This window comes from Elephantulus edwardii, unplaced genomic scaffold, assembly GCF_000299155.1.
Source record: "Elephantulus edwardii isolate Elephantulus edwardi_28Jun2011 unplaced genomic scaffold, EleEdw1.0 scaffold00072, whole genome shotgun sequence".
In the NCBI taxonomy this organism is placed as follows: Eukaryota; Metazoa; Chordata; class Mammalia; order Macroscelidea; family Macroscelididae; genus Elephantulus; species Elephantulus edwardii.
This window is the reverse complement of record NW_006399822.1, coordinates 5906779-5932109: the sequence shown is the minus strand read 5'-3', so window position 1 is coordinate 5932109 and position 25331 is coordinate 5906779. Positions and strand designations below refer to the sequence as shown.

The window sequence follows — 25331 nt, the reverse complement described above, 5'->3', positions numbered from 1 at the left end:
CAGCCGGCTGGACCGCGGCGCGGGGCGGGGACACGTGGGCCCCGGCCGATAGGGCCGTGCGCGTAGGGCGGGGACTGCGTGCAGGCTGCGGTCCCGGATAGGACGATGCACGGGTGACAGGCGGAGGGGGCGGGGCCTGTTTCCGGATGAAGCAAGGGGCAAGGGGCAGGTCCGAGAGAGAGAGGCGGGCACGGAGAAGCCGCGCTGAGTGGGGCGGGGCCACGCCTATGGTCGCAGGACGGAGAGTGGAAGTGCTTAGTCAGCGAGAGGGTTCCTAGACCGTAGGGGGCTGCACCCCCGCTGGGGGAAGGGGGACAAGTCTAGCCGCCTGTAGCCATCAAGGCCTGAACAGACAAGGCACCTCCTCCGGTTAGAAGATGCACTCTCCACCTTAATGGAGGATCAAGGTCATCCAGAGCCAGCCACAATCATTTGAGAGTCAAAGATGATTGCTGGGCATCGGCCAAGGCCATGCTGACATGCAGGGTATTTAGATTTTTCAAAATATTGTAAATAACCCAGCCACTCTCGTTACTTTTACTCCAATGTGTCATGAACCCAGGATTCCCCGAAGGTAGTGCTTGAGCAAACTCCAGATTGTAACCTCGCTCCATTTAAAAAATGAGTGGAGTTACGTGTGCCTATCAGAAACGTCTTCACCTTCCTGCCTGGCTACCTCAGTCTTTAGTGTGGTGACACCACGCACCCCTTGGACCTATGTAATAACCAATAACCTGCTCTTACTGTTGTTAAGCCAGTGCAACCACACCCACAAATTATTATTCTCGATTTTCCAGACTCATTTGGTGGGAAGAGCAAGAATACAAATCATACATATAGACATTTTAACAAAGGTACAAGGTGCTCTTTATCTCAAGGAGCAGCTAATGGGTTTGAACGGTAGCACAATTCCTTACCCACAAGGCTACCAGAGTTCCTATAACCTCATTTAATCTGGTGTTTCCATCTGTTTGTCCTGAAATCTTTAGTAGGAATTGACTGGGAATGGCAAAGGAAACGCTGACAAAGGAGATCAATCAGAACTGGTTTTGACAAAGACTGGCAATACAGCAATAGAAACCGACCCTCAAGGAATGCAGCAATATGACAATAAAAACAGACTCTCAAGGAATGTGGCAAAACAACAGACTCAAGGAAAAGAGAAATGAAAGGGCCGAAAATCATCATACCTCTTTTAGAAGAAATGCCCCATCAGCTGTATAAACCCCACTCTCTGCTGGCAAGATATATGATCCTTTTGTAAGATAAAGATGTGAGGTCAGTCTGTCCTGACCCTTTCATAGTCTAATAAACCTCAGTTTCTTTCTCTTGCTCTCACTTGGTATTGGTGTCATTGTTGTATATCCGAGTCAGAAATTTGTAGTTACTTGAAGAGGCCTCTGGACTTCTTTTGGAAATCATTCCCTTGATAGGGATGACATGTTTTAGTATCTCTCAGACACCCTGTGAGGATCCCCAAACTAGAACCTTTAAAGGTGACCCCTGACTAAGAAAATGAAAGAATTGAGAAGAGACAGTAATTCTAGACAGTATTTGTTTTATTTCCAGAAGACACATTTGAACAGACTCTCACAGTCATTCCGATTATATATATACTTATATACACATCAGCCAGGAAATTAAAAGGCGCATTGCCATGGGAAAGTCTGCTGTTAGGGACCTCTCCAAAGTGCTGAAGAGCAGTGGTGTCTCTCTGGAGACTAAGGTGCGTCTGATACAGGCCATGGTCTTCGCAATCACCTGTTATGCGTCAGAGAGTTGGACAATGACCAAGGAGGATAGAAGGAGAATTGATGCCTTTGAGCTGTGGTCCTGGAGAAGAGTATTGAGAATACCATGGACTGCTAGGAAAACAAACAGATTTGTCCTGGAAAGAGTTAAACCGGGTGGCTCCTTGGAGGCAAGGATTCTGAGGCTCCGTCCAACTTACTTTGGACATGTTGTGAGGAGAGACCGGTCCTTGGAGAGGGACATCATGCTTGGGAGGGTGGAGGGACGGCGCAGGAGAGGAAGGCCCTCTATGAGGTGGATTGATTCAGTGACTGGGATAATTGGGATGGGAGTGTCAGAGACAGTGCGATTGGCACAAGACAGAGCGGAGTTTAGGGCTGTTGTACATGGGGTCGCTATGAGTCGCAGGTGACTCGACGGCACATAAAAACAACAAACAACAACATATATACACATACATACATGCATGTGTATGCTAAGTTATTAATTACCATTGTTATTATTTCCTTGAGGGCATGGTAACTGTTCTGTGGACACAGAAATACACTGACCTGGGTTGGTTATTGGGTCACTATTAAGTGTAGTCTGGGCTGTCCACATCCCCACACTCTGTAGAAGGCCTGCGTGCACTGACTGCTTAAACCTTGGGTGCTGTTGGAGGTAGGGGAGGGCACCTACTTTCTGTCAGTTCCTTAGTTTTCTCACTGCTGTTTTGGGGTTCCTCTCTTTTACCTCCAATGCCCAGGAAACTGAGTATTTTCATCACCAGCAAATCAGCAATCTCTCCGTCCTCCGATAGCTGCAGGGGAGAGAACCATACACTGTGTTTAGAATTTGACTCTTTAAGGGCTTTTTATTCTGAGGGGAAACCAATGACTTGGCCTCAGCTGTGTCACTTTACATTGTAGAGTTCCTTCTCTGTTGAGAATGAATGACCTTCATTTGGGAAGCAGCCCAGGAGTTGCCTTTGAGTTGACTCCAACTCATGGTGACCCCATGTATGTCAAAGCAGAACTGTGCTGCACAGGGTTTTCCGTTTTTCAGGAACAGGTCGCCAGGCCTTTCCTCTGAGGCACCTCTGGGTGAACTCAACCCCTTAATGTAGCAGCTGAGAGCGTGAACTCTCAACACCTCTCAGGGATCCTCAGGATTGTGCACCATGTCTAGGCTGCCAGTGGGCGTCCACTTCCTCTTGTGCTGTGGACATCACTCACTCCTGGCAGCCTTTGAAAACCCAGGTTAGATGAGAGAAGACCTGCAGTGCTATTGGACGTGATCTTAAGCATTATTTGTGGTGCACAAGCCCCTTTTTTAAATTGTGGAAAATATTTATCATTCAGCCATTTTTAACAGAGGAATGTATATCTGTGTTTCATTGACTATGCAAAGGCATTTGACTGTGTAGATCATAACAAATTATGTTTGACTCTGAGAAGAATGGGAATCCCAGAACACTTGATCGTTCTAATGCGAAACTTATACTTGGACCAGGAGGCATTCGTCAGAACAGAGCAAGGGAACACTGCATGGTTCAAAATTGGGAAGGGCATACGCCAGGAATGCATCCTATCTCCATACCTTTTCAACCTATATGCAGAACAGATTATCCGGGAGGCTGGGCTCTATGAGGAGAAATGTGGGATCAAGATTGGTGGATGATTTATCAATAATCTCCGTTATGCGGATGACACAACTCTGCTTGCTGAAACTGTATGGATTGAGGCTCAATGTCAAGAAGACAAAGATTCTCACCACTGAACCAATCGGCAGCATCAGGATGGATGGTGAAGAGATTGAGATTGTACACAGCTTTAGTTTGCTTGGTTCCATAGTCAACAGTCTTGGCACCAGCAGCCAGGAAATTAAAAGGCGCATTGCCATGGGAAAGTCTGCTGTTAGGGACCTCTCCAAAGTGCTGAAGAGCAGTGGTGTCTCTCTGGAGACTAAGGTGCGTCTGATACAGGCCATGGTCTTCGCAATCACCTGTTATGCGTCAGAGAGTTGGACAATGACCAAGGAGGATAGAAGGAGAATTGATGCCTTTGAGCTGTGGTCCTGGAGAAGAGTATTGAGAATACCATGGACTGCTAGGAAAACAAACAGATTTGTCCTGGAAAGAGTTAAACCGGGTGGCTCCTTGGAGGCAAGGATTCTGAGGCTCTGTCTAACTTACTTTGGACATGTTGTGAGGAGAGACCGGTCCTTGGAGAGGGACATCATGCTTGGGAGGGTGGAGGGACGGCGCAGGAGAGGAAGGCCCTCTATGAGGTGGATTGATTCAGTGACTGGGGTAATTGGGATGGGAGTGTCAGAGACAGTGCAATTGGCACAGGACAGAGGGAGTTCAGGGCTGTTGTACATAGGGTCATTATGACTCAATGGCACATAACAAAAATGATTTTTAAAAAACAAATCACAAATGCTTGAGTCACACCCAGCAATTCAGTTGGAGTCTTTGAAAATTACAGGTGTGGCGAGCACCCCTATGTTGTGCAGAAGACCCAGGTTCTAGTCTTGGCTCTGTTTTCTTCTGCTTGTTATTGTAGAAAAAGAATTTCTGCCTGTGAATGTCAAGCTCCTCTGCTATGAAATGAGGGCTTTGCCTGTATAAACTACTTATGTGTAAGTGAGGTGCCCTGGGGATGCAGTGCTGAAGCACTCAGCTCCTAAGTGAACTGGCAGTTCAAACCCATCAGCCACTCTTGTGGTAGGTTGAGACAGCTGCCTCTACAGTGATTTACAGCCTTGGATCCCACCCCTCCCCTGGGGCAGTTCTCTGCCCTGTGAAGCAGCAGTGAGTTGAACTAGACAGAGGTGGTTTGGTTTTTCTTTTGTTTGTTTGATTGTTTGCTTGCCTGCTGCATTTAATTGAAGCAGTGGTGACTGAGAGGTGGAATTCCCAACTTTCCCAGGGGTGTCATGGGGTCCACTCTTCACAGTGCTCCTTTCCTGCAGCCACCACCCATCTGCAGTTCGGGCCTGCACGTTGTGAGGATGTAGAACAGGGAGCTCTGGTGGCTTAGAAGTAAGGAATTGCACTCCCACAACAGGTACATGGTTTGAATCCACCAGTAGTCCCACTACAGGAAGATGGGCAGTTTCCTCTGGTGTAACTTATAGCCTCTGAAAGCCTGCCAGAGGGCCAGCTATGAGTCAGTTCTGACTCAGTGGTACACAACAACAACAGGATGCAGAATAGATTTCAGTTCCTAATCTAGGAAGAAAGGCCTGGTGATCTACTCCCCAAAATGTTCGGATCACAACAATCCAATGTGCAGCCAGTCACAGGGCTGGTAAGAACTGGGCAGGGTTTGATTCTAGCTGACAGTATTTAAATATCCTAGAAATACAGCTCAGTGGAGAGGGAAGGCATGCTCAGAGAAGGGGCTACCTCTCCCACCAGCCCCGACTCCTGCAGACCCCCACCCAATTCCTGGGCACAACTGGAGTGGCCTCAGTCAGCTGGAGGCCACTATTGAGCAAGCCCATGGGACTCACGTGATGGCATTTCTGCTCCTCACTGAAGGCCACTAAGACGACAGAGATGAACAGATTCACCACCACGAACGTCATGAACACAATGCAGGACCCGACCAGGAAGGAGCCAAGTACTGGGCTCTCATCCAGCACCTGCCAAGAGGAAGCCACACAGTGTCTGTAACCAGGGCCTACTGGACATCCTCAGATTCTCCGACCTGGGCAGAGCCTGGGGGGATATGGGTCCCCTTTGTCCTGAGGGTTGAGAGTCCAGGCAGATCTTTCAAGAGCAGGGCAAAGGGTAGCCCCATATCGCACAGCTACCTCCACAGTCAGGCACCAGGCCTGGCTATGGCCAGAGCAGTTCCCTCTGGGGACCTCTGGTACTTTCCTCCCCTGAGTAACAAATAGCCACTGTTCTCCAGTAATTAAGGGTCCCTCCTGGGGTGAGCCAGGAGTGGGATTGTCTGCCTGCAGGGCGGTAGGGGCTGGGGAAATGGTTTTATTTGTTCAGAGTTGCCCTGTGCCTGTCTATGAGAGCCCAGCAGGGTGCTTTTTCTAATTTTCACAATTTCAGTTCATGCAGGCAGGCTCCATCTCATCTCACCCTCTATCCTGCCCCCTTACCTCCTGATAGTTGAAGATTCCCAGCTGCAGGCTGATCATTGTTTCTGCTGCATCAAAGAGTGTTTTGTAGGAGTGGAGTTTCCATCCAAATACTAGGTGTGACTGTCAGGGAAAGAATCATTTTGAGCAGAGAAAGTAATTATGAAGGCTTCCCCATCCCCAACAGTTCACAGAAGAGGTAGGGATCTGGGCGGTCCACATCCTCAGCTAGGCCTGGCAAAATCTGTCGATGCCCACAGGGTCATAGGAGTGCATGTATGTACAGTCAGCCTGGACGGGAGTGTTCATGGTCACGTTCATGTCCTTGTGAGTGTGCATGAGTGGACTTGTCAGTGTCACACACATGGACTAGTGTATATGTGTAGGACAGCCTTGACTGAGGTCTTTTCTGTTGTTCTGAATCTGTTGAGGGGCCATTTGAAGTATCTGTTTGCATCTCTCAGCAAAGAGAGAGTGTTCAGGGCAAGTCTGGCCACATGCACACGCCTCCCATGATGCTGCTGTGGCCACCCAGATGGTCCATCAAAGACTCACTATGTGAAATGAGACCCCTGTAGGTCTCATCTCTGCTCTGGGATAGGGTGATGGTCAGGAAGACCTGAGCATCCTCTCCCTGGGCATGTTCCCTGACTACATTTCCCCTCAACCTCCACCCCAGAGATTCCTCCAGGTCTGCCATGCCAGAAAGAACCCCAGCACCCCCCACCTCTGAGTTGCTAACATCCCAATGGCCTATGTACTGTGGAATGGAGGACTGATCACATACATGTAATTAGGACATGTGGGCAGGGATTTTTCAAAAAAAATTGCAGACTGCAACTTTCCAGCTTTTGAGAAGCCACCGTATGCTATCACCCCATCCCGTTACAAAAGATGGAGAGGAAGATAGAATGGAATAGACAGGTCTTGGTTGAGGTGATAAGCAGGGATGCAGACAGATTGGAGTGCCAGGTGAGAATGGATAGGCAAAGGGACCATGGGTGGGGAGTGGATCAAAATAGGATGAAGGGTCAGAAATTAGTATGGATCAGAGATATTATGGGAATCATGGTGCAAAAGAAGCAGATGCAATGTGAGGGTGGCCAAGTCTGACTTCTTCCTGCTTCATAAAAGGGAACTGTCCCCATCAATAATATCCATATCACCACATACATAGCTATATAGTCAGACATACCAGCCCACATGCTCCTACACCTTTTTCAGTCAATCATTGGGTCTGAGTTCATTGTTGACTCACGAACTTTCCTCACAGTTGTAGGGCTTAGTCAAGTGGGGAAGACAGTATCACAGAAACAATAATCGCTTTAACTGTACATCTTCCCAAGACTCACATTTTCAAAACCAAACCATGTTTCTATGCATCTGGAATAATGAATCCCACTCTTGATGCCAATTGTTTTTGTTATTCATTATGCTAAGATTTGTAGCAGACCAATTACAAGAAGTGTTGAATCAATAGTGTCCCAAATGCTTGACCTGCCATATAAGTCCATGAATTCCAGCATCAATAGCTCTTCCTTTGTTCAATTCTCTAGCTCTTCTGTGTCCCTTGAGTTTGGTCTGCTACTAATCTTAGCAGAACGAACTATAAAAACACATGAACTTGGTGGTGATCCCTTGGTATATTTGAATAAAGATCAACAGAGGTAGGGTGGGAGAAGGTCTGCTGTCACCTGAGGTCCTTTCTGAAAGCCTTCATTCTCAGGAGACCCACCAGCCATCTCCCTCAGGTTCCCAAACCCACCACCAAGAAGCCTTGTTTTCCAGGGAGACCGACTCTAAAGGTTTCTCCAAAGAGAGAGAGTCTCTCACCGTGATAGAGTAAGCCAGGAGCATGATAAGAATGATGATGAGAAAGCCAGAGATATCCCCCCAGGCGCGCCGCAGGGCTGATGTGATCATGCTCATTTTGGGGTTCAGCCTGAGCAGGTGCCATAGCTTCACTGTGGACAGGAGGACCAGGAATGCAATGATGTAGCCCAGGGCCGCGTCGGCTGCTGCGGTCTCACTAAAACTGACCCTCCTGTGGGACCAAAAAAGAATGAACATAGCTAGGCTCACACAGTTCTCTATGAAAATGACAGATGATATGTTCTTTCTTTTTTTAGTATGTGTTGTTATTTTATACTAGTTTACTTACAAAGTTAATGTACATTGTTTTTCAGATTATGTTTTCTTATAACCTACGACCATTATGGGAGCTCAGGTGGTCTAGCAGTAAGAAGCTGCACTGCAATCCCAAAGACACACAGTTTGAATCCACGAGATGTTATGCAGGAGAAAGAGGAATCATTCTCCCATAAAGAGTTACAGCCTCAGAGACTGATTGGAGAGTCACCACTAGCTGGAATTGACTTGAGGGCACTATGAGTTGGAATTGGCTTCATTTGGGATGAAGATTGGGCAGACTAAGATTAAAGTAAGTGAGATTTCCCCCCCCCCAACAGAGTAGATACACCCATGGCTTTCTTGCCTTATTTTTAAAATTGTGATTTAAGTGAAAGTTTATAAAGCAGATTGGTTTTTCATTCAGTCTTCATACACATTTTGTTTCATAACATTAATTACAATACCCACAGTGTAATCACACTTTTGCTGCACCTCTGTAATTCCCATTTCTATTAATCTTTCTGTCCTGCTTTTGCCTATCTTTGAAGCTTTATCCTTGGGCAAACGTTGTTCTTTGGATCTCAGGTGGTTGAGTTGTCTAGGGAGTGTGTGCCTCTTCCCTGGCGTTGATCACCAGATAGGTTTATAGATTGTTGGCTGAAAGTTGAGTTCCAGGCATGAGTTCCACTTCAGATCCAAAGGGTGAGTGCCGCAGTCTCAGAAGCCTGCCACTCTTTATCAGACAAGTAAACCTGGCCTTTTCCCTATTTTTTAGTCGTCTTCTGTTTTCCTCCACTCTCCAGGATCATCTGCTGTGGTCTCTGTTATAGTGGTTGGTGAGGTGCTGCCTTCTGAATGATAGTTTTATGGTAGTGCATGGTATCCAGACACAAATAAATGGTGGCTTCGTAGAGCAAAAGGGATCCTTGGGGGCACAGTGGTTAAAGTGATTGTTTGCAAAGCAAAAGGTTGGAATCCACTAACTGCTCCCGTGGAGAAAGAGGCATCAGTCTCCTTCAAGAAGAGCTATAACCCTGGGAAGCCCTGTGTACAACCCCTCTGCTCTTCAGAGTTGCCGTGAGTTGGGACTGAGTCAGCCTTAACAGTTTTTCTACTTGTTTTATGTCTAGAAAGTGAATGAATCAAGAAATATAAAGATTTAAAAAAAAAAATTTTAAAAAGAAATATAAAGATTTAGCTTAAGGAGGCACACAAGTTTAGGTTTAAATGACATTTTAGCTCCATGTCTTTAGATAAGTTGCATTACCTCTCTGAGCCATTTGATTATGAAATGAAGTAATGATGCCATCTGCCGCTGTGGGTTCTTATGAGGATTTGATGGCTTAGGCGTTCTGTTTGGCACGTGGTGGACACTTGGTAATTGGTTGTAGAGGTGGGTTAGCTGGTGTGGTAGTGGTTGCAGAAGCACTCCCCAGGAGGATGGAAGGGACCCTACCAGGGTGCCATAAAGACCAGCAGTTTGGTAAGAATTGCAAAAATCAAGATTTTTTTTCTATTTTTCTTAGAGAGTTCTCTCTAACTGCATAAACTTTAGGCCCCAAACCTGTCTAAATGGCAGCTAGAGGTATTTTTGCTAAGTGTGACCCTTGGTCCTTTAAGGGTCAACAAGATTTCTAAAGCTGGTCTGTGGCCTCCGGCTTCGGAGCCCAGAACAGAGCCAAGGGCAGTGCGCTTGTGGTGGGCATGTGGGGCAGAGGCACTTACTCCTCCCTGTGGCCACGGTAACGCTGCATGTCTCGCTCCACCAGGACAGCCCTCTTCACAAACACTGCCAGGGCACTCCAGCTGGCCAGGATGATGGCCAGCTCCAGAAGGTTCCACTTGCTGCAGAAATAGCCCCATTTCTGCTTCCTCATGAGCTTGCCCTGGGGAAGGAGAGGAACGTTCTGACAGAGGCTGTGGCCAGACCTTCTCGCCATACTCACCCCACACATATGCTGGTTCCCAGTACAGCCCAGGAGGACTGACCACCAGGTACTTAGGGGATCCCAGAGAGCCCTCCTCAGTTCCAGCCCAAATGCACAGTTCTGGGGGCCTCTCCCTCTCCCATCTTGGGCATGCCCCCATCTACTCCCATCATCAACCTGGGCAATAGACTTTTAGGGTGTCACAGGTCAAAACACTTCCCCCCCCCCCCGCATGTTGTTCTCAGCCTCCTCCCCTTCCTCCTTCCCTTTCTGCTCAGAATCTTCTGATGCTGGTTATTTTCCCGTTCTCCTGCCTACTCTAAAGCAAGCCTCCTTTGGCTGGTAAGAGGCTAAATTCACTTCTCTAACAAGGAGATGGGACGGGGACAGATCTTAAAACCTGCCCAAGCAGCATTTTGAGAGAAACTTAAGGATACAGGAAAGCTATTTTTGAAGTAACTATAGACAGACTAGGGTACAGTGAGAAAAAGAAAAATGTGTGGAGGTGCGTAGTAGGAGGCCTTTTCTGATCTTAGAGATGCAAGGAAAAGGCTTGAGTGGCTTCCTGAGACCTGACTGAGTCTGCGTCTGCAGTGCCCAGAGACCTTGCAGGCCCTGGAGTCAGACCCTCTGGGTTCAAACCCGACCTCACATGAACTACGTAACGTCTCTGAACTTGAGTGTCCTGCTGCATGACTTGGAGCCAATAGAACTTGTCTATTAACAGAAAAAATCCATGTCATGTTCTTAGCACAGTGTTTTCTGCAGAGCAAGAGATCAGATATAATGCTTAGTGTGAAGAGGTAGTTGGAGCAGGGAGTGGAGAGCAGAGATCTCCATCTGGATTGTGTTTTTCCGTGGAGAGTAGTGAGGTAGGTGTCCCTAGAATCAGCTTCAGATGATTTCCAGCATCCTCAAACCTCACTGTCAACATCTGCACCTTCATTATGCAGCCCAGTGGAAGGGATGATAGATGAGTTTTCCTGTTCTCCTGGGACCACAGGTAAGAACAACAAAAACTGCCAGGAACCTCTACAATCTAAGTTCAGAGACGTCCTGCTGTGGGACAAGCCTTTCAGAAGTTCTCCATTCAGCACCAGTAGAATCACTCCTCCTCCACTGCCCCCACCCAGGTGCGACCAGTGACCATCGTCTGAGTTCCCACTACCTGCATGATGTTAATATTGGGCCCCACCCAAGCCTGAGGCTATGGTCAGTCAGCTGCATCAGCCTTGGAGACCACCAGGAGGACCTGAAGGTTGCTGTGGCAAACCAGCAAACAGACTTGTCTTTCCCTGCTGGGGAGGGACCCCCCCTACCCCTGCCCCCCCCCAGAGCCCCAGGTCCACCCTTACCTGCACCACCATGTAGTAGAGGAGGAAGAAGAAGTAGAGGACTTCTGCTGCCACCACAAAGGGGTGCCAGCCATCAGTGAAGGGGTACAGGCGGAGGCTCCTCACGTCCACGAGCGTGAAAAAAGTTCCTGGAAGCAAAGTGCGTTCTGCTCACTCAGCCATCCTCACTTAGAGCTGCCAGTTCTGACTCTAGAACCATCAGGTCACCTGACTCAAACCCAAACCTCTTCTCTCCAACTAGCCAGGGAAAAAGAGAAGGAGAAAATTCTTCAGGTGGAAGACCCGAGGAACTGGACATAAGCACTCCGGGACACTGTAGCCCTGGGGTTGTTAGAAAGGACACAGGACCTGCTTGCTGAGTTCTTCCCGTGGTGGTGGTCCTCTAGCCAGAGCCCCTCCACCACCCACTAACAGTCTTCAGGCAGATTTCTCAGGCTGTAAATATAAAGGGGAGAAGACCACCCATCTCTCTCTCTCTCGGAGTAGCTGATGGAGTTGAACTACCAACCTTTCCGGGAACAACACTGTACATTACATACTATGCCACCAGAGCTGCTTGGATGGTCACTAGTCATTTAAAAAGGGTGGGATGGGGAACAAGAAATAGAGCAGGACAGGAAATGTCAGAGTACTTCATATGTTGTTGTTGTGTACTGTTGAGTCAGAATTGACCCCTAGCCGACCCTCCAGCAGGTTTTCACACAGGAGGAGACTGCCCAGACTTCTCCTGTGGAGCAGCTGGTGGCCTCCAACTTTGTAACTAAAGTAAATATTCTTTCTAGCAGTGGTGTTTCAGTGGTATATGTGATGTATGGGTGGTGAATGAAGGCAGGGGAATTAAGTTAAATGTAACACTTTCTTTTGCTGTGAATTGAGGTTGTTGTTGTTGTTATGTGCCATCAAGTCACCTGCGACTCATAGCGACCCTATGTACATCAGCCCTAAACTCTGCTCTATCCTGTGCCAGTCTCACCATCTTTGGCACACCTACCCCCATTTCCCCGGTCACTGAATCAATCCATCTCATCTAGGGTCTTCCTCTCCTGTACCGTCCCTCCACCCTCCCAAGTATGATGTCCCTCTCCAAGGACTGGTCCCTCCTTGCAACATGCCCAAAATATGTCAGACAAAGCTTCAGGATCCTTGCCTCCAAGGAACAGTCTGGTTTAACCCTCTCCAGGATGAACCTGTTCATTTTCTTAACAGTCCATGGTATATTCAATACTCTTCTCCAACACCACAGAATTGAGATAGAAATTTTAAATACGGCTTTAGGCCAAGTGATCTGCTACAAGGTCACTTTTCTCCCCAGCACCTCACTTCCAATCCCTACTCCTTAGTCCCCCCAACTGGAGAGATAAGCTCCCTTCAGACCCCAGTTTAGTTTCCTCCAGGTGATCTGTAAGACAAAGCCAAAAAGAGAGTGAGAAAGTGGGAGAGAAAGAAAGAGGGAGGGAAGGAGGAAGGGGCACAGTGGGAAGCACACTGCAGGGGGAGGAGGATGGCTAAAGTGCTCCAGTGCCTCACTTTCGCCTGCTCAGGGAAGCCAGGAGAATCAAGGTCCAGATTCAGGCTTCTCAGACATGTCCCTCAGAGCTCAGCCCACGGGCTGGCAGGCCAGCTAAATCAGGAGGCCCTAACCCAAGGGGAGCAGTTCTGTGTTCTAGAACTCTGTACTCAGATTCACAAACAATGCCTACCCATGGCGTTGGTCTCCAAGGTCAAGGTGATGAGGCAGAACAGATTGATGTTGGCATTGTAGACTGTGAACTCCACAAACACAGCTCTGGTCAGGGTGTCCAGCCAGGTGTTGTCAAAGAGATACTGGAGAATTCTGCAGAGAGATGGACGTTGAGAGATTCTCCCACCCACAGGTGCTACTGCCATCTTCCCTTCCTAACCTTTCCCTCAGCCTCCCATCTGCACCCCTGGCCATAAGGCCTTAGGGCTGCACCTGGATGTGGTTCCAGCTGACCAGCCCAACGGGCACTGCCTTGGGGTCTGTGGTCTCCTGGCCACTGGAACAGAGGTTCTCAAAGTGTGGTCCTCCTCTAGCATCATTGGCATCGGACAGGGACCTACTGAGTCCAAGACACTGGGATGATTTCTTGTTTTGTTTTAATGAAATTTAATCATTATCTTTACACAGAGTAGGACAAGTTGTCCAATATGTGTGAAAAAAAGAGTCAAATTGTGTGAAACTGTAAGTGTTGTTAAGCATCATTGAGTTGACTCCAACTCATAGCAATCCTGTGTGCAGCAGAGCAAAACCTTCCTCAGTCCTGTGCCAGCCTCACAGTCAGTACATCCCACTGATGGTGTTTCTTTCTCTCAGTGACCTTCTACTTTTCCACGCAGAATCTATTTTCCAAGGGCTGGAACCTCCTGACAACCTGCGTAAAGTATATGAGGCTGAGTCTCACCAGCCTCACTTCTCGGGAACACACTGATTGCACTTATTCTCAGATAGAACTGTTCATTCTTTTGAATGAGCATCAGTATTCTTCCTCTACTTCACAATTCAAAGGCCGATTCTCCTCATGGTCCAAGTCTCACATGCATACAAAGCAATTGAAAACGTTAGTGGACCTTAGTATTAAATGGACATGTTTGTGCGGTAGCAAATTAAAGAGGTTCTTGACCGCAGATTTGCTTAATGCAGTGCATCACTTCATTTCTAAAATGGAGATTTCGTTCACATTCTAATTCATAATTTTAAGGTCAATTGTTGGTGGCTTTCAGTAAAGTCACAATGTTGTGTGACCATCATTTCTAATCTCTGAGGATTTTTATCACCACCAAAGGAAACCTATACTTATTAGTGTTAATTCCCTTTTTCTCACTCCCTTCGCTCTGCTTTCCATCTCTTTGAATTTGCTTCCCTGGACACTTCAGCTAGTGGGACTGTCCAGCAAGTGATCTTTTGTGTCTGACCTCTTGCCCTTGACATGAGGTTTTCAGGATTCATCCACATTGTAACATGTTTAAGTATTTCATGTCTTTTTATGAACAAGTAATGTTCCATTATGCAGTCTCGTGTCATCTGATCCATGGAATGGTGACAGGGTCACTTGTTAGCTTGTGATAAGGATATGATCTCAGCGACCGAGAGCCTTGACCACAGCCCTCTTTCCTGGTGACACACTGCTTTGTGTGATCATGAGCTGTCTGGTCTTGGCCTCACAGCCTTGATGGGAGCTGAAGATGCTGCTGGACCAGGGCAGGGCTCTGCCTGAAGCTGACCGTCCACCAAGATAAATGCTAGAGAAGAACTTTCTTTCCAACTCTGAGGACTCTGCGGTTTCCGGGACTGGAGAGTATTGACGCTTCTACATCTGCCAGCCTCCCACAGAGACAGGAGTGAGTCTGGCTCAGCGCTGTTGTGGAGACAGCACCCTTTGCTCAGAACTGAAACTTACTGCTGTTGAGTCAACACCAACCCATGGCTGACCCGTAAGAGGCTTCTCAAGAATGTAAATGGCACAGAAGAGATTGTCCATCTTTCTGCTGATGAGCTAAAAGATCAGTGAATCAAGCCACCTTACCTTGAAGCACTTTGGCGATCAGTCCCCAAGGGGACCACGTAGCCTCCTCCCCCATACACTGCAAGCTTGCCCCAGGTGGGGTACCCTTGACGCTGGCTCTGGCTCTGGTACTGCCAAGCTTGGGGAAAGCCATTGGTGCAGTTGAGAGTGCAGGCAGTCCAGCCTTCCCCATAATCTGACAGGTCTTCAGTATCCACGGAATAAGGCGCCTGGCAGCCGTCGAGAGGTGTAAGCAGCTGCTCTGCAAGAGGGCACGAGCTTTTCTGGACCCGCATTTGGCGAATCTGGGCGCTGCCAAGCAGCTTGGAATTCCCGTCGGTGACAAAACCTGAAGATGGAGACCAGACGAATAAGACCAGCAATCAGAATCAACACCACACATGCCTGTTTCCTGTTAGAGACAGTAAGAGAAGTTCATGGCTAACATCAACTGCAGTACTCCAGGTGGCCCCCAGAAGACCATGCCGTCTCCCTGCCTGGGCTCGTTCTACTTCCTGCATAACTCCTCTTGTTGAGTGGAACCCTCACCACCCAGCCATCCACCTCCACCTGTGCCTGCTCTCCTAATCCCACACATTCAGGTGGTCACCAAGCCCCACCTGTTCTACCTGGTCAATGTGTTATGCACCTCTTCTCTCCATCATTCCTGCCCCATGTTCCTGGATCAGGCCCCTCACTTTTCTAAGAATTCCAGTGTGCCCACCCAGTTGCATCACCTTCAAAATACATGCCATAAATCCCATGACACTTGTGATTATCATCGCCTTGAGAAATGGTGTTTTCTTTATTCTCTTAGACAATATCAGTGTAGGATGTGCCTTTTGAGATCTCTGAAGAAGCACAACTCAGGGAAGAGAGGTGCTCCTCCATGTGACAATCACTGAGAAGCCAAGGAATGCTGCCCCCGTGGATGATGGAAAGAGGAGGACCTTCCCCCAGAGCTGCCCCTCAGAGTGGACTTCCAGCCTCCTCCCATGTGAGAAGAGCATCTCCTGCTGGGTGAAGCCACTGTCTTGTGTTTCTGTTCCAGCAGCACTAGGTAACTAAAACACTCCAAAGTCTACGTGCTTCCAGAAAGATCATTTCACACCACAGATTTGCTGGTGTCACTCCCCTCTTAATCACTCGCCTCTCCTGGTTCCTCATCTCTTTGAGCATAGAATGTGAATTCCTGAGGCTCTTCACAGTTGGCCCCCTTTGTCACTCCTCAGTCCTTAACTCCTACCCTCCATGACAGACAGCCTCTGCTCTTGAAGTTCAAGAGCAGGCCATGATGTTTCGGTCCTCTTGTCTTTGCTCAGGCTGCTCCTTCCCACAGTCTGTGTTTGCGTGGCTGGTCCAGGCTCAGTTTCCCCTGGTCAGAGGCAGTTTTCCCTTCATCCAGAGAAGTTAGGGGCCCCTGCCTTGTGCATGCATCTCCTTCTGAAGGCCTGTCCTTCAGAGCATGGTCTTAAGATGACTAGTTGACTCCTTGGGCTCACAGTGACCCTCACCTGCTTCCAGACAGGAGTATGCAAATATGCTCAAGGGACAGACGCCAGAGTCCCAGATCGAGAGGACTGTACCTGGGTGGTGACTGTACAGGTTGTGTACGAGGGTGGTGTTGGCCCACGTGAAGAACCCCTGGTAGCTCAGCACAGCTGAAAAGCCTTGGCTGAAGCTGTGCTGAAGGTGTCTGTTGAAGTAGTAGGCGCTCGGGTCCCTCTGTCCATAGGCCGCCAGGAGCAGCATCCAAAGGAAGCCCAGGTACACTGAGAAGGGAGGCACGGCCTGGTCAGACGGGGTCCTCTACAACCACCACGGCCGTGAATCCAGGGCAGGAAGTGGAAAGGCCACGGCTCAGAACCCTCAGGGACTTCCAGTCCAGCCACTTGCACCCTGGTTAATTTTCTGTGTCAGCTTGGAGGGGTGGGGGTGGGGGGGAAAGACTATGGTGCCTAATTGTTTGGTCACATGTTACAAAGTATTACCAAACTATTTGGTGTACTTGTTATCAAGTGGTTACATGTGATTGAATTAATTGCCTTTGAGTGAAGTAGATTACCTTCCATTTTGTGTGTGAGCCTCAGCCAATCATTTGAAGGCTTAAAGAGCACAAAGGGAGCTTCCCATAGAGTGAATTCAGCTCCCAGACAATAAATACAATGCAAGAACTCCTCACTCCAACTTGTCACCAACCTGTAGATTTTGACCTAACCTTACAACCGCATGAGTCAATTCCTAAAATCAGTCTCCACATGTGAGAGTGTGTGTGCGGTGTGTGTGTGTGTGTGTGTGTGTGTGTGTGTGTGCTCTCTCTCAAGAACTCGAAGACACTTTTCTAATGAAATGCAACTACTTCTGATAGAAGCAAGAGAGTAAAGTCCGCTGGGCTCAAATCCCAGGGATAACGACTCCTATGTGTGTAACTTCAACAAGTGACTTACCTCTTCCAGGTCTCATTTTCCTCGTCTGTAAAATGGGGATAATAATTCTACTCTGCAGAGTTGCATAGGCTCAATAATGAATACAAAACAGTTGAAACTGTGTGTGCAGAGTCCCTACAGTATAAATGTCTGTTAACTATGTGCTTTTCTTTAAATGGGGGAATCCACTGACTTGCAATGCTGAGGATACAGCTGTGGAGAAGCTGGATTTGTTCCTGGCCTCGTGGGGCTCATTTGTCTTAGAGGAGACAGGAGCATATGCTGCAAGGGACCCTTTCTTCAGGAGTCCTAGCAGCAGGGTCATGTGGAGGTGGACGCCTGCTGAGGGGGAATCTCTCAGCCCAGGGTTGGGAATCTGCATTCTGAGCCAGTGCTGCCCTGAACACTTCCTCACATGATTCCCCTTCCCTCCTGTCAGTGCCCAGCCGCCCTGCTAGACACCTGCCCAGGCACAGGGACATACTGCTGGAGGGGTGTGTGTGTCGTCCTCCTCTTCCTGCTGTGCACCTCCTCCTCCCTCCCAGGGCTTCCTGGAATCACCACTCAGCAGGTCGAGGGAGAGACAGCACATTCCAGGCAGATGAGATGGAACAGTTCGGGCAAAGGCCAGGATCGGGAGAGGGCACGATGTTTTAGGAGCTTGGAGACCACTAAGATCCAGCTCAGAGCTCAGGACTTCAGAGGCCCTTTGATGTGGGTGGAGCTTGGGGACCTCGGGGAGCCACTGCAGGATTTCATGTGTAAGAGACAAACTGGAGCAAGTCTAGGGAAACTGAGGCCCAGATGTTACAGCATGAGATCCCAAGCTCAGGTCTGTTTTGGGAACCAGGGGTTGGAATATCACCAGTAAGTTGCCTACCCAAGAATTCTCTGATGAGGGCAAATGCTTTCTGCTCCTTGAGGTGCGTGACTTTCATCCTCTCCACATCGGAGGGGAGAGGCGGCTGGTAGGTGTCCTTTCTGCTTTTTCTTCGTGCTTGGTATAAGGCGTAGGTGCCTGGGAAAACAAGAGTGCAAGAACAGTCCCAAATGGGTAGTGGAACCAGCCTCTGCCTAGTAACTAGAAAACACTTCCTTCTCTAGGAAAAATGAACTTTGCCATTTTGAGAGACATGTAGTAACCCCACTATCTTCTGAGACCATTCCAACCACCCTCACCCAGCATTGCCTCCATGCCATTTTTTATCTCCATAGCAGTCACTGCAATCTTTCAGAAACTCTAAAACAGACTGACTTTCCCATTTAGAACATTCCAACTCCTGCCTCAGGACCTTTGCACATGCCCTATATTTGATGCAGCTTAGCTATCACTTTAACAGAGAAATCCTGTACTTGATTATTCTCCCCCCCTCATTCAGATCACGATTTGAATGTATCTGTGTGTTTGTTGACTTGTTAATGTTGTCTCTCCAAAAGGACACATTAACTCCAAGGATGGTGACCTTGAGTCAGCACAGTGCCTGGTACACGTAACACCCCACTGTGATCGAGTCAGTTCTGGCTCATGGTGAAACTCTATCAGGCCTCTGAGGTGATACATCTTTATGGGTGGAGACTTCCTCATATTTTTTTTCCTTGGAGGGGCTGGTGGATTTGAACTGTTGACTTTTCAGCCAGCAGTGCAGCATGTAACTTCCTATGCCACCAGGGTTCCTTAGGCCTACAGTGCTGCAGTTGTGAGGTGCTGTCAAGTGACCCTGTGAGTCGGAACAAATCTGTGGTCGACATTGTGCCATCCTTATGATCTTAACTGTGCATAAGTCCACTGTTGCAGATGGTGTTCAGGACTGGCCCTTCCTGACAACATGCCAAAGTATATGAGAGAAAATCTGATTATTCTGGCTTTGTACTCTGGCTCACTTCTTTTAAGACACCTATTTGTACTTTCAGCAGTCCATAGTATATCGTATATTCTTCTCTAGAACACAAGTCAGAGATAGCTGTTCTTCTCTGATTTGCCTTAATCATGATCCAGTTTTCACATGTATTTGTAAAAACCATGGCTTGGGTCAGGTGCACATTATTCTTGAAAGTGATTTCCTTACTCCTGAGCTCTTTAAAAAGAGATCTGTAGTAGATTTACATAGTGCAACAGTCTAGATTTCCTGACTGATGCTCCCATGAATGTTCGATTATGGAAAACAGTAAAATGTTATTAGTTGTCAGTACATTGACTCAGACTCAGCAACCCTGTGAACAACAGACTGAACCCTGCCCTACACTGCACAATCCCCACAATCACAGGTATGCTTGAGCCCATCGCCACAGTCACCACGTCAGTCTATCTTGGTAAGGGTCTTTCTCTTTTTCTGACTATCCGCCTTTCCCAGCATGATGTCTTTCAAGGACTGGGCCCTCCGGACATGTCCAAATGATGTGACATGAAGTTTCACCATCCCTGCCTCAAAAGAGCCCTCTGGTTGCACTTCCTTCAAGAGATACTTGTTTGTTTTTTGGCAGACCCTGATCTGGACTCTTGAATACTTTTCACCAGCACCAAAGTCTGAAGATATCAATTCTTTTTCTGTCATCCTTACTCACTGTCCAACTTTCAGAAGTGCAGTAGGGAACTGAAAATACCATGGCTTGGTCAGGACACAGACCATAAACAGCTTGGCGTGGCTGTGGAACGGCTGTGGACGTGACATGAGGACCCAGGAGGGCGATGGCCTCAACAGCACTGTCTACTCAGCTGAAGAGGCCTAGTCTCCCTCCTCTGCACAAAAGCAGCTATAGACAGTCCTTTTATCAGTGGGCTTGGCTGTGTGCCAACAGAACTTGATTCACAAAAACAGGCTGCACTGAGGTTGCGCTAGATTTGGTCCACAGGCCATCGTTTGCCAAGTCCTGTCCAAAGGTCCAACTTAGAGGTGCGTCTTGCATCCCATGCCAAGCTCACTTTCTTTTGGAGCCCAGGGCCCTGAGTCTTGGAGAACTGCTTACTGAGGACTGCACAGAAAATGACAGCTATGGCAGTGCGTGGTCCCCAGTGTGTCAGCTGGCTGAGTGGTCTGCCGGGCTGTGAGGAGGAACGCCTGCATAGGGAAGGTACAGGAATACTGGGGGACAAAAGAACTGTTTTTTTTCTGGATTGTTTTTTGGTCTCACATACTAGGAGTGAAAGGTTGATGGAGTAAAGAAGTGAGGTGCTGACTGAAACCCTGGTTCCTAAGGGGGTCAGAGGACTCACAAGGACCCCTGGCTGGCCACACACCTGCCTCTATGGGACTCACCATTACCTGGATCCGACAGGGGTAGGACCACAGGTTCCTCCTCGTCTTCCTCGCTCCTCAGGACCAGTGCAAAGAAAGCTGCAAACCCCAGTACCTGAAAAACATGTGCTGGGAACCTCAAGCCCCGTACCCCTGACTGAGGTGGGAGGGGATAGTGCCACATTAGTACACTGGGCCCAGGAGCCAAGCTCAGAGGAAGTCAGGTGGGAAATGGACAGAGTGAGTCCCCAGCTTGCATCCCTGGCCCCCAGGCAGACAGGCTGGTCGGTCCCTGAGCTAACTGCTTCCATACCCCTGACCTTCATGTCTGCTCCTCTCTCTCTCCCAGTTGTTGTCAGCACTGCCCCCAGGGTTTTTTAGGCTGTAATCTTCACAGGGGCATTTTACCAGCTCTGTCTTTCTTGGAGCTGCTGCGTGGGTTCTGGCCTTGGGGCTAAGAGCACTTAACCTGGGCTCCTTTCTCTCATCTCAGCCTGGCCTCTGCCTTCTGCCTTCCTCTCTAGCTGACTCACTCCGCTATCCATTCTTTGCACCTGGTGCACACAGGGTTCTGTGGTTGGGGGGCAAAATTCACAGGCCACCACCTACTGTCCTTGAGTCCATTTGGACTCACAGCAGCCGACAGGATACCACTGCCCCTAGGGTTTCCATGCGTGCCCGCAGTCAGCACATCTTTGTCCCAAGGAACAGTGGTGGGCTGAAACTGCCAACATTTCGGTTAGAACCCAAGCACTTAACCATTGCACCAATAAGGCTTCTTGTGCAGCAAGTCGATTTCAAGTCAGAGTGACCCTGAAGGACCGAGCAGAACCGCCTCACAGGGTTTCTAAGGTGAAAGTTGTTTACGAAAGTTCTTTACGAAAGTTGACTGCCACATTTTTCCAGTGCAGGACTCAAACTGCTGACCTTTTCAGTTAGCAGTCAAGCTGTTAACCACTGCACCATCCTTCTTGGGACACACCTATTCTTTATATGGTCTGGTCCCAAGGCAGGCAGGGCATGTCAGAAGCATTTTAAGTCTCTGAAAAAGACTTAAAGCAGAATGGAAGTAGGATGGGGGAACAAAGAGTAGTTTGGCTTGAGGAGTTTGACATCATCTCTTAGGCATGAAGAGTCAGTTTAAATGTCCCCTCCTTTCCTGAGCTCTCCCTGCCTCCTTCATAGCATATTCCTCCCTTGGGGTCCTTCTGCTTTCTTCTTCCTCAGCTGATGTCAGAATTTCTTTGATTCTAACATGCTCTCTCATGCAGTTTCACATTTCTGAAATTGCATCAGTTCTCCTAATTGATGTGCATGTTGAACAACTTGGTGTTTTTGTGGGGAAGTTGCTTTAAACTGCTGACCTGGCTCACAACCAAGAGCAACTGGGAATTGAGAAAATGTGGGATATTTAGGAACAAGGTAAGATGTTTGTGCCCTTAGCGTCTGAGCCTTTCTCGTCTAGAATGCAGAGGGGACAGCTCTGTCGTTGGTAGGTGCCCTTGAGTGATGATGACACGTAGTGACCCTATGAACAGTTGATCTGAACCTTGTCCCATCCTCTGCCATCCTCGGGAGGATGTTAGGTTTAGACCTCGGGCCTGGCAGGCGTGGTATCCAGTGGTTTGGTTGTTCTGACAATTACCATCATTGTTGGTCCTGCCCCCCGTGCCCACACAGAGGGGGTGCTCCGATTGAGTTTGTGGAATAAATGGATGGAGAAATGATGGAAGATCAGGGTCAGGGATGCTGGCAGATGGGATGGGGGCAGGAGGGCAAGGGAGCAGGACGGCGGGTGGGGTGAGGGGGGCCAACCTTCAGGGGCTGTGTGATGAACACGCTCTCCACGAAGGAGACAGCCATGGAGAGGAGCCACTTGAGGGAGCTGGCTCGGCCGTAGTGCAGGCCGTAGAGCATGGTGAAGAAGGCTGCCACGCCGCTGGTGGCCACCACCAGTAGCCAGCCCACCAGGGCGCACCACCAGGGCAGGCTGCGGGCAGACCTGCAAAGGAGGGGGACAGGTGCAGACCAGCCAGTCACTAGTTACAGTCCCACTCTAGCTCCCTAGCCGCAGGACCTTGGCCAAGTTCCTAGACCGCTCAGACCCTCAGTTGTCTCCTCTGTAATTTGTACCCATCTGAGAACTCGGGTGCCTGGAAGAGCTTACTGAACCTATACACAAATCCTATAAAGGAGTGAAAACTGCTCCTGCTCGCTCAGCTTACCAAGGGCCAGCCCCAGGCCTGGCAAATAGGCGAAACAGACTAAAGCCAGTAGATGCTGAGTCATGGCAGACTGCCCCACAGGGTTGGGTTTTCTCCGTCACAGGGCTTTTCTGCCACAATGCTGCTATGAGGAGAGTCCCAACTCAACACAAACATTCATGCCTCCTAAAACTTTCACAGAGCTCTTCCCTGAGATGATGCTGGAATCTGGGGAATCTGAGTGTCCCCTCAAGGTGATCGAGGGTGCTCTCCTACCTCCCCAGGCCAAGGAGACCATGCATCCATTGGGCACCTGGTGCAGTGGGTTACCTGGAGTATGCTGGACCTGAGGTGTCTGGCAATTCCCCCAGGCAGCTCTTCAGGGTCTGCAGCTGTCGGAGAGCCTGGCCGTGGCTCTGGGGTCGGGGGAACCCATGGGGCCCCAGCAACCGCAGCCCCCACTCCACCTGTTCCAGCTGGCTGTAGAGACACTGGCGGTAGGCGCTGACCTCCAGAGGGCTATCAGAGGACACCTCAGGCAGGGGGCACTGCATTTTCTCTGGGGACAAGGGAAATTGAACCTCAGCAGGAGCTGAATGACAGCACCTACCTGCTGCAAAACAACAGCGCTGGCGTGGGGAGCACTTCCTGTGCGCCTGGCTGTGAGAACACCACGAGTCAGAGAGGAGGGGAAGGGAAGAAGAAATTGTCAAAATTTCCATCCACGTAGAAGAGCTTAAGGGGAGATACTGCAGGTTCAGTCCCAGACCATCACAATGAAGCGACCACAAGAATTTTTCAGCTTCCCAGAGCACAACTTCCTAGAGAAGTTGTGTTTACACTACTGGACTGTAGTTAAGAAGTTCTGCTGGTGTAGTGTGCAGGGAGTTGATCTGTTTACCCCGAAGTGGTGCTTTTCTGGCAGTTCAAATCCACTAGCAGCTCTGTGGGGGTGGGAGTGGTAGGTAGGAAGTCACCTGCTATGTGGTTTACAGCCCCTGGGAGGTCAGCTGAGGCTTCCAAAATGAGAAAGGATGAGAGGTGTTGTACAACCTCTGTGGGATAAAGGTCAACAGTTCAAACCCATCCTCTCCTGGGGAACCAGTGGCTACCCTCTTGTTTCCACAGAACCTGCTGCCCACAGTTCCTGCTTGTTCACTGTGCTCCCAAGTGCAATTCATGTGGTCTTCCTGGAGGAAAGTCCTCTTCCTCAGGCTGTGGGCATTCCCATCCATCCAGTGTATTTGATCCTGTCCATAATGCTAGATGAAGAGGAGGTGACTGAGACAGGTGGTAAAACGTCATTTCTAGATTAATGATTATCTTCACAAAAGTTTCATGAAACTGGACATAGGGAGCAACAGAATGGGGCACCCACACTATCCCCAAGGATCTTTAAGCATCATTGAGGAGGAGTGGTAACTGTGTGTGTGTGTGTGTGTGTGTGTGTGTGTGTGTGTCTAAGACTGGCCCAGGCTTGCCACAAAGTCTGTGTCTCATAGACTAAGCTGGGACATTGAGGAAAGGCCAGCATTGATGCCTGCCTTGTCTGTGAGCACCGCCTCCTCCTTATCCTGGGATTTCCTCATTAAGACTTTCAACATTAACACCTTTAGTGTGGCAAGTGTCTGGACGAACTTTACAAAGATTCTATCTACTTACCATAACACCACTTATGAATACCTGCTTTGTGCGAGGTTCTGTTCTAAGCATTCTGATCTTATGATCTCAAGCAGACCTGACCACCACCCAAGCAGTTAGGCGCATCAATATTGCCATTTAATAGGAGAGAAAACTAAGTCTCAGAGTGTTTGAGCACCTGTGAGAGCCCCTCCAAAGCTGTCCCTAAACTCAAAGCTGTCCCTAAGCTCCGTGCTGCTCTGCCAAGTGTGTGCAGTGGGGACCATGAAGCTCCAAGCTTGTATCAGTGGTGCCTGCTCATCCCTGAGCATTGGGCTTTGCTTCCCTCCCAGTCTTCAGAATTACTCCAGGTGGACAGTGCAGACGTCATGGAGCCTCTGTAAGGATGGCCCACACAGGCAGGCGGAGCCCAGGACTTAGGCAAGTCCTCGGCGTGGGCAGGCACACAGGGTAAGAAGTGGGACTGTGGTCAGTGTGCGCTTGACCAGGAGGGTCTAGGCTGCTACAGGGAGCAGTTGTGACTTTGCCTCAAGGGCAGTGCCTCTCAAAATCTGATGTGCATAAAAATCATCTTAGAGACTCATTAAAAGTACAGATTTCTGGCCTCACCATAGAAAATTTAATCCAGCATATCAAGCATGGGACTGTGAGGTGTGAATTCCTAACAAGTGCCCCATTTTGTTTCTGTAGACTCTTCACTGGGCTCTAAATAAGGTTTTGACAGTGACGAGCCCCACACGTAAAAATGATGCTTTTAGACCTGCACTGTCCATTTTGACAACTATTTAAATTAAAGACTCAGTTTTCCAGATAAGCTGGACGCAATTCAAGGTCACTTGTGGTTACCAGCTGCAGTGTTGGACAGCATGGGTGGAGAACATTTGTGTCAGTGCAGTAGGTTCTGTTGGACAGTGCTGGTCTTAACCTTGGCTGCTTTGATATAAGTGAAAAGTAGCAAGATGGGAGTCAGGGAAGCCAGATTTGAACCAGAGTAAGTTCCATACATTATTAATAAGGCAGAGCACACGAGCTGCAAACGAGTTAAAAAACTCTTG

General features: G+C 48.8%; 1 protein-coding gene across 1 annotated transcript in view; it reads right to left on the bottom strand.

Annotated features, from left to right (window-relative positions):
* Nucleotides 1–274: 274 nt before the first annotated feature.
* PKD1L2 (polycystic kidney disease 1-like 2) overlaps nucleotides 275–25331 on the bottom strand; it is an 82257-nt gene continuing 57200 nt past the window's right edge. The window contains exons 31-44 of the mRNA XM_006888885.1: nucleotides 22966–23194; nucleotides 22247–22433; nucleotides 20459–20546; nucleotides 18079–18216; nucleotides 16359–16544; nucleotides 14794–15121; nucleotides 12949–13082; nucleotides 11249–11376; nucleotides 9691–9851; nucleotides 7669–7879; nucleotides 5857–5958; nucleotides 5251–5382; nucleotides 2431–2551; nucleotides 275–300 (exon numbers count right to left, since the gene is read on the bottom strand). Coding sequence (XP_006888947.1) covers nucleotides 275–300; nucleotides 2431–2551; nucleotides 5251–5382; nucleotides 5857–5958; nucleotides 7669–7879; nucleotides 9691–9851; nucleotides 11249–11376; nucleotides 12949–13082; nucleotides 14794–15121; nucleotides 16359–16544; nucleotides 18079–18216; nucleotides 20459–20546; nucleotides 22247–22433; nucleotides 22966–23194 — 2171 coding nt within the window. The remainder of the gene's footprint in view (nucleotides 301–2430; nucleotides 2552–5250; nucleotides 5383–5856; nucleotides 5959–7668; nucleotides 7880–9690; nucleotides 9852–11248; nucleotides 11377–12948; nucleotides 13083–14793; nucleotides 15122–16358; nucleotides 16545–18078; nucleotides 18217–20458; nucleotides 20547–22246; nucleotides 22434–22965; nucleotides 23195–25331) is intronic.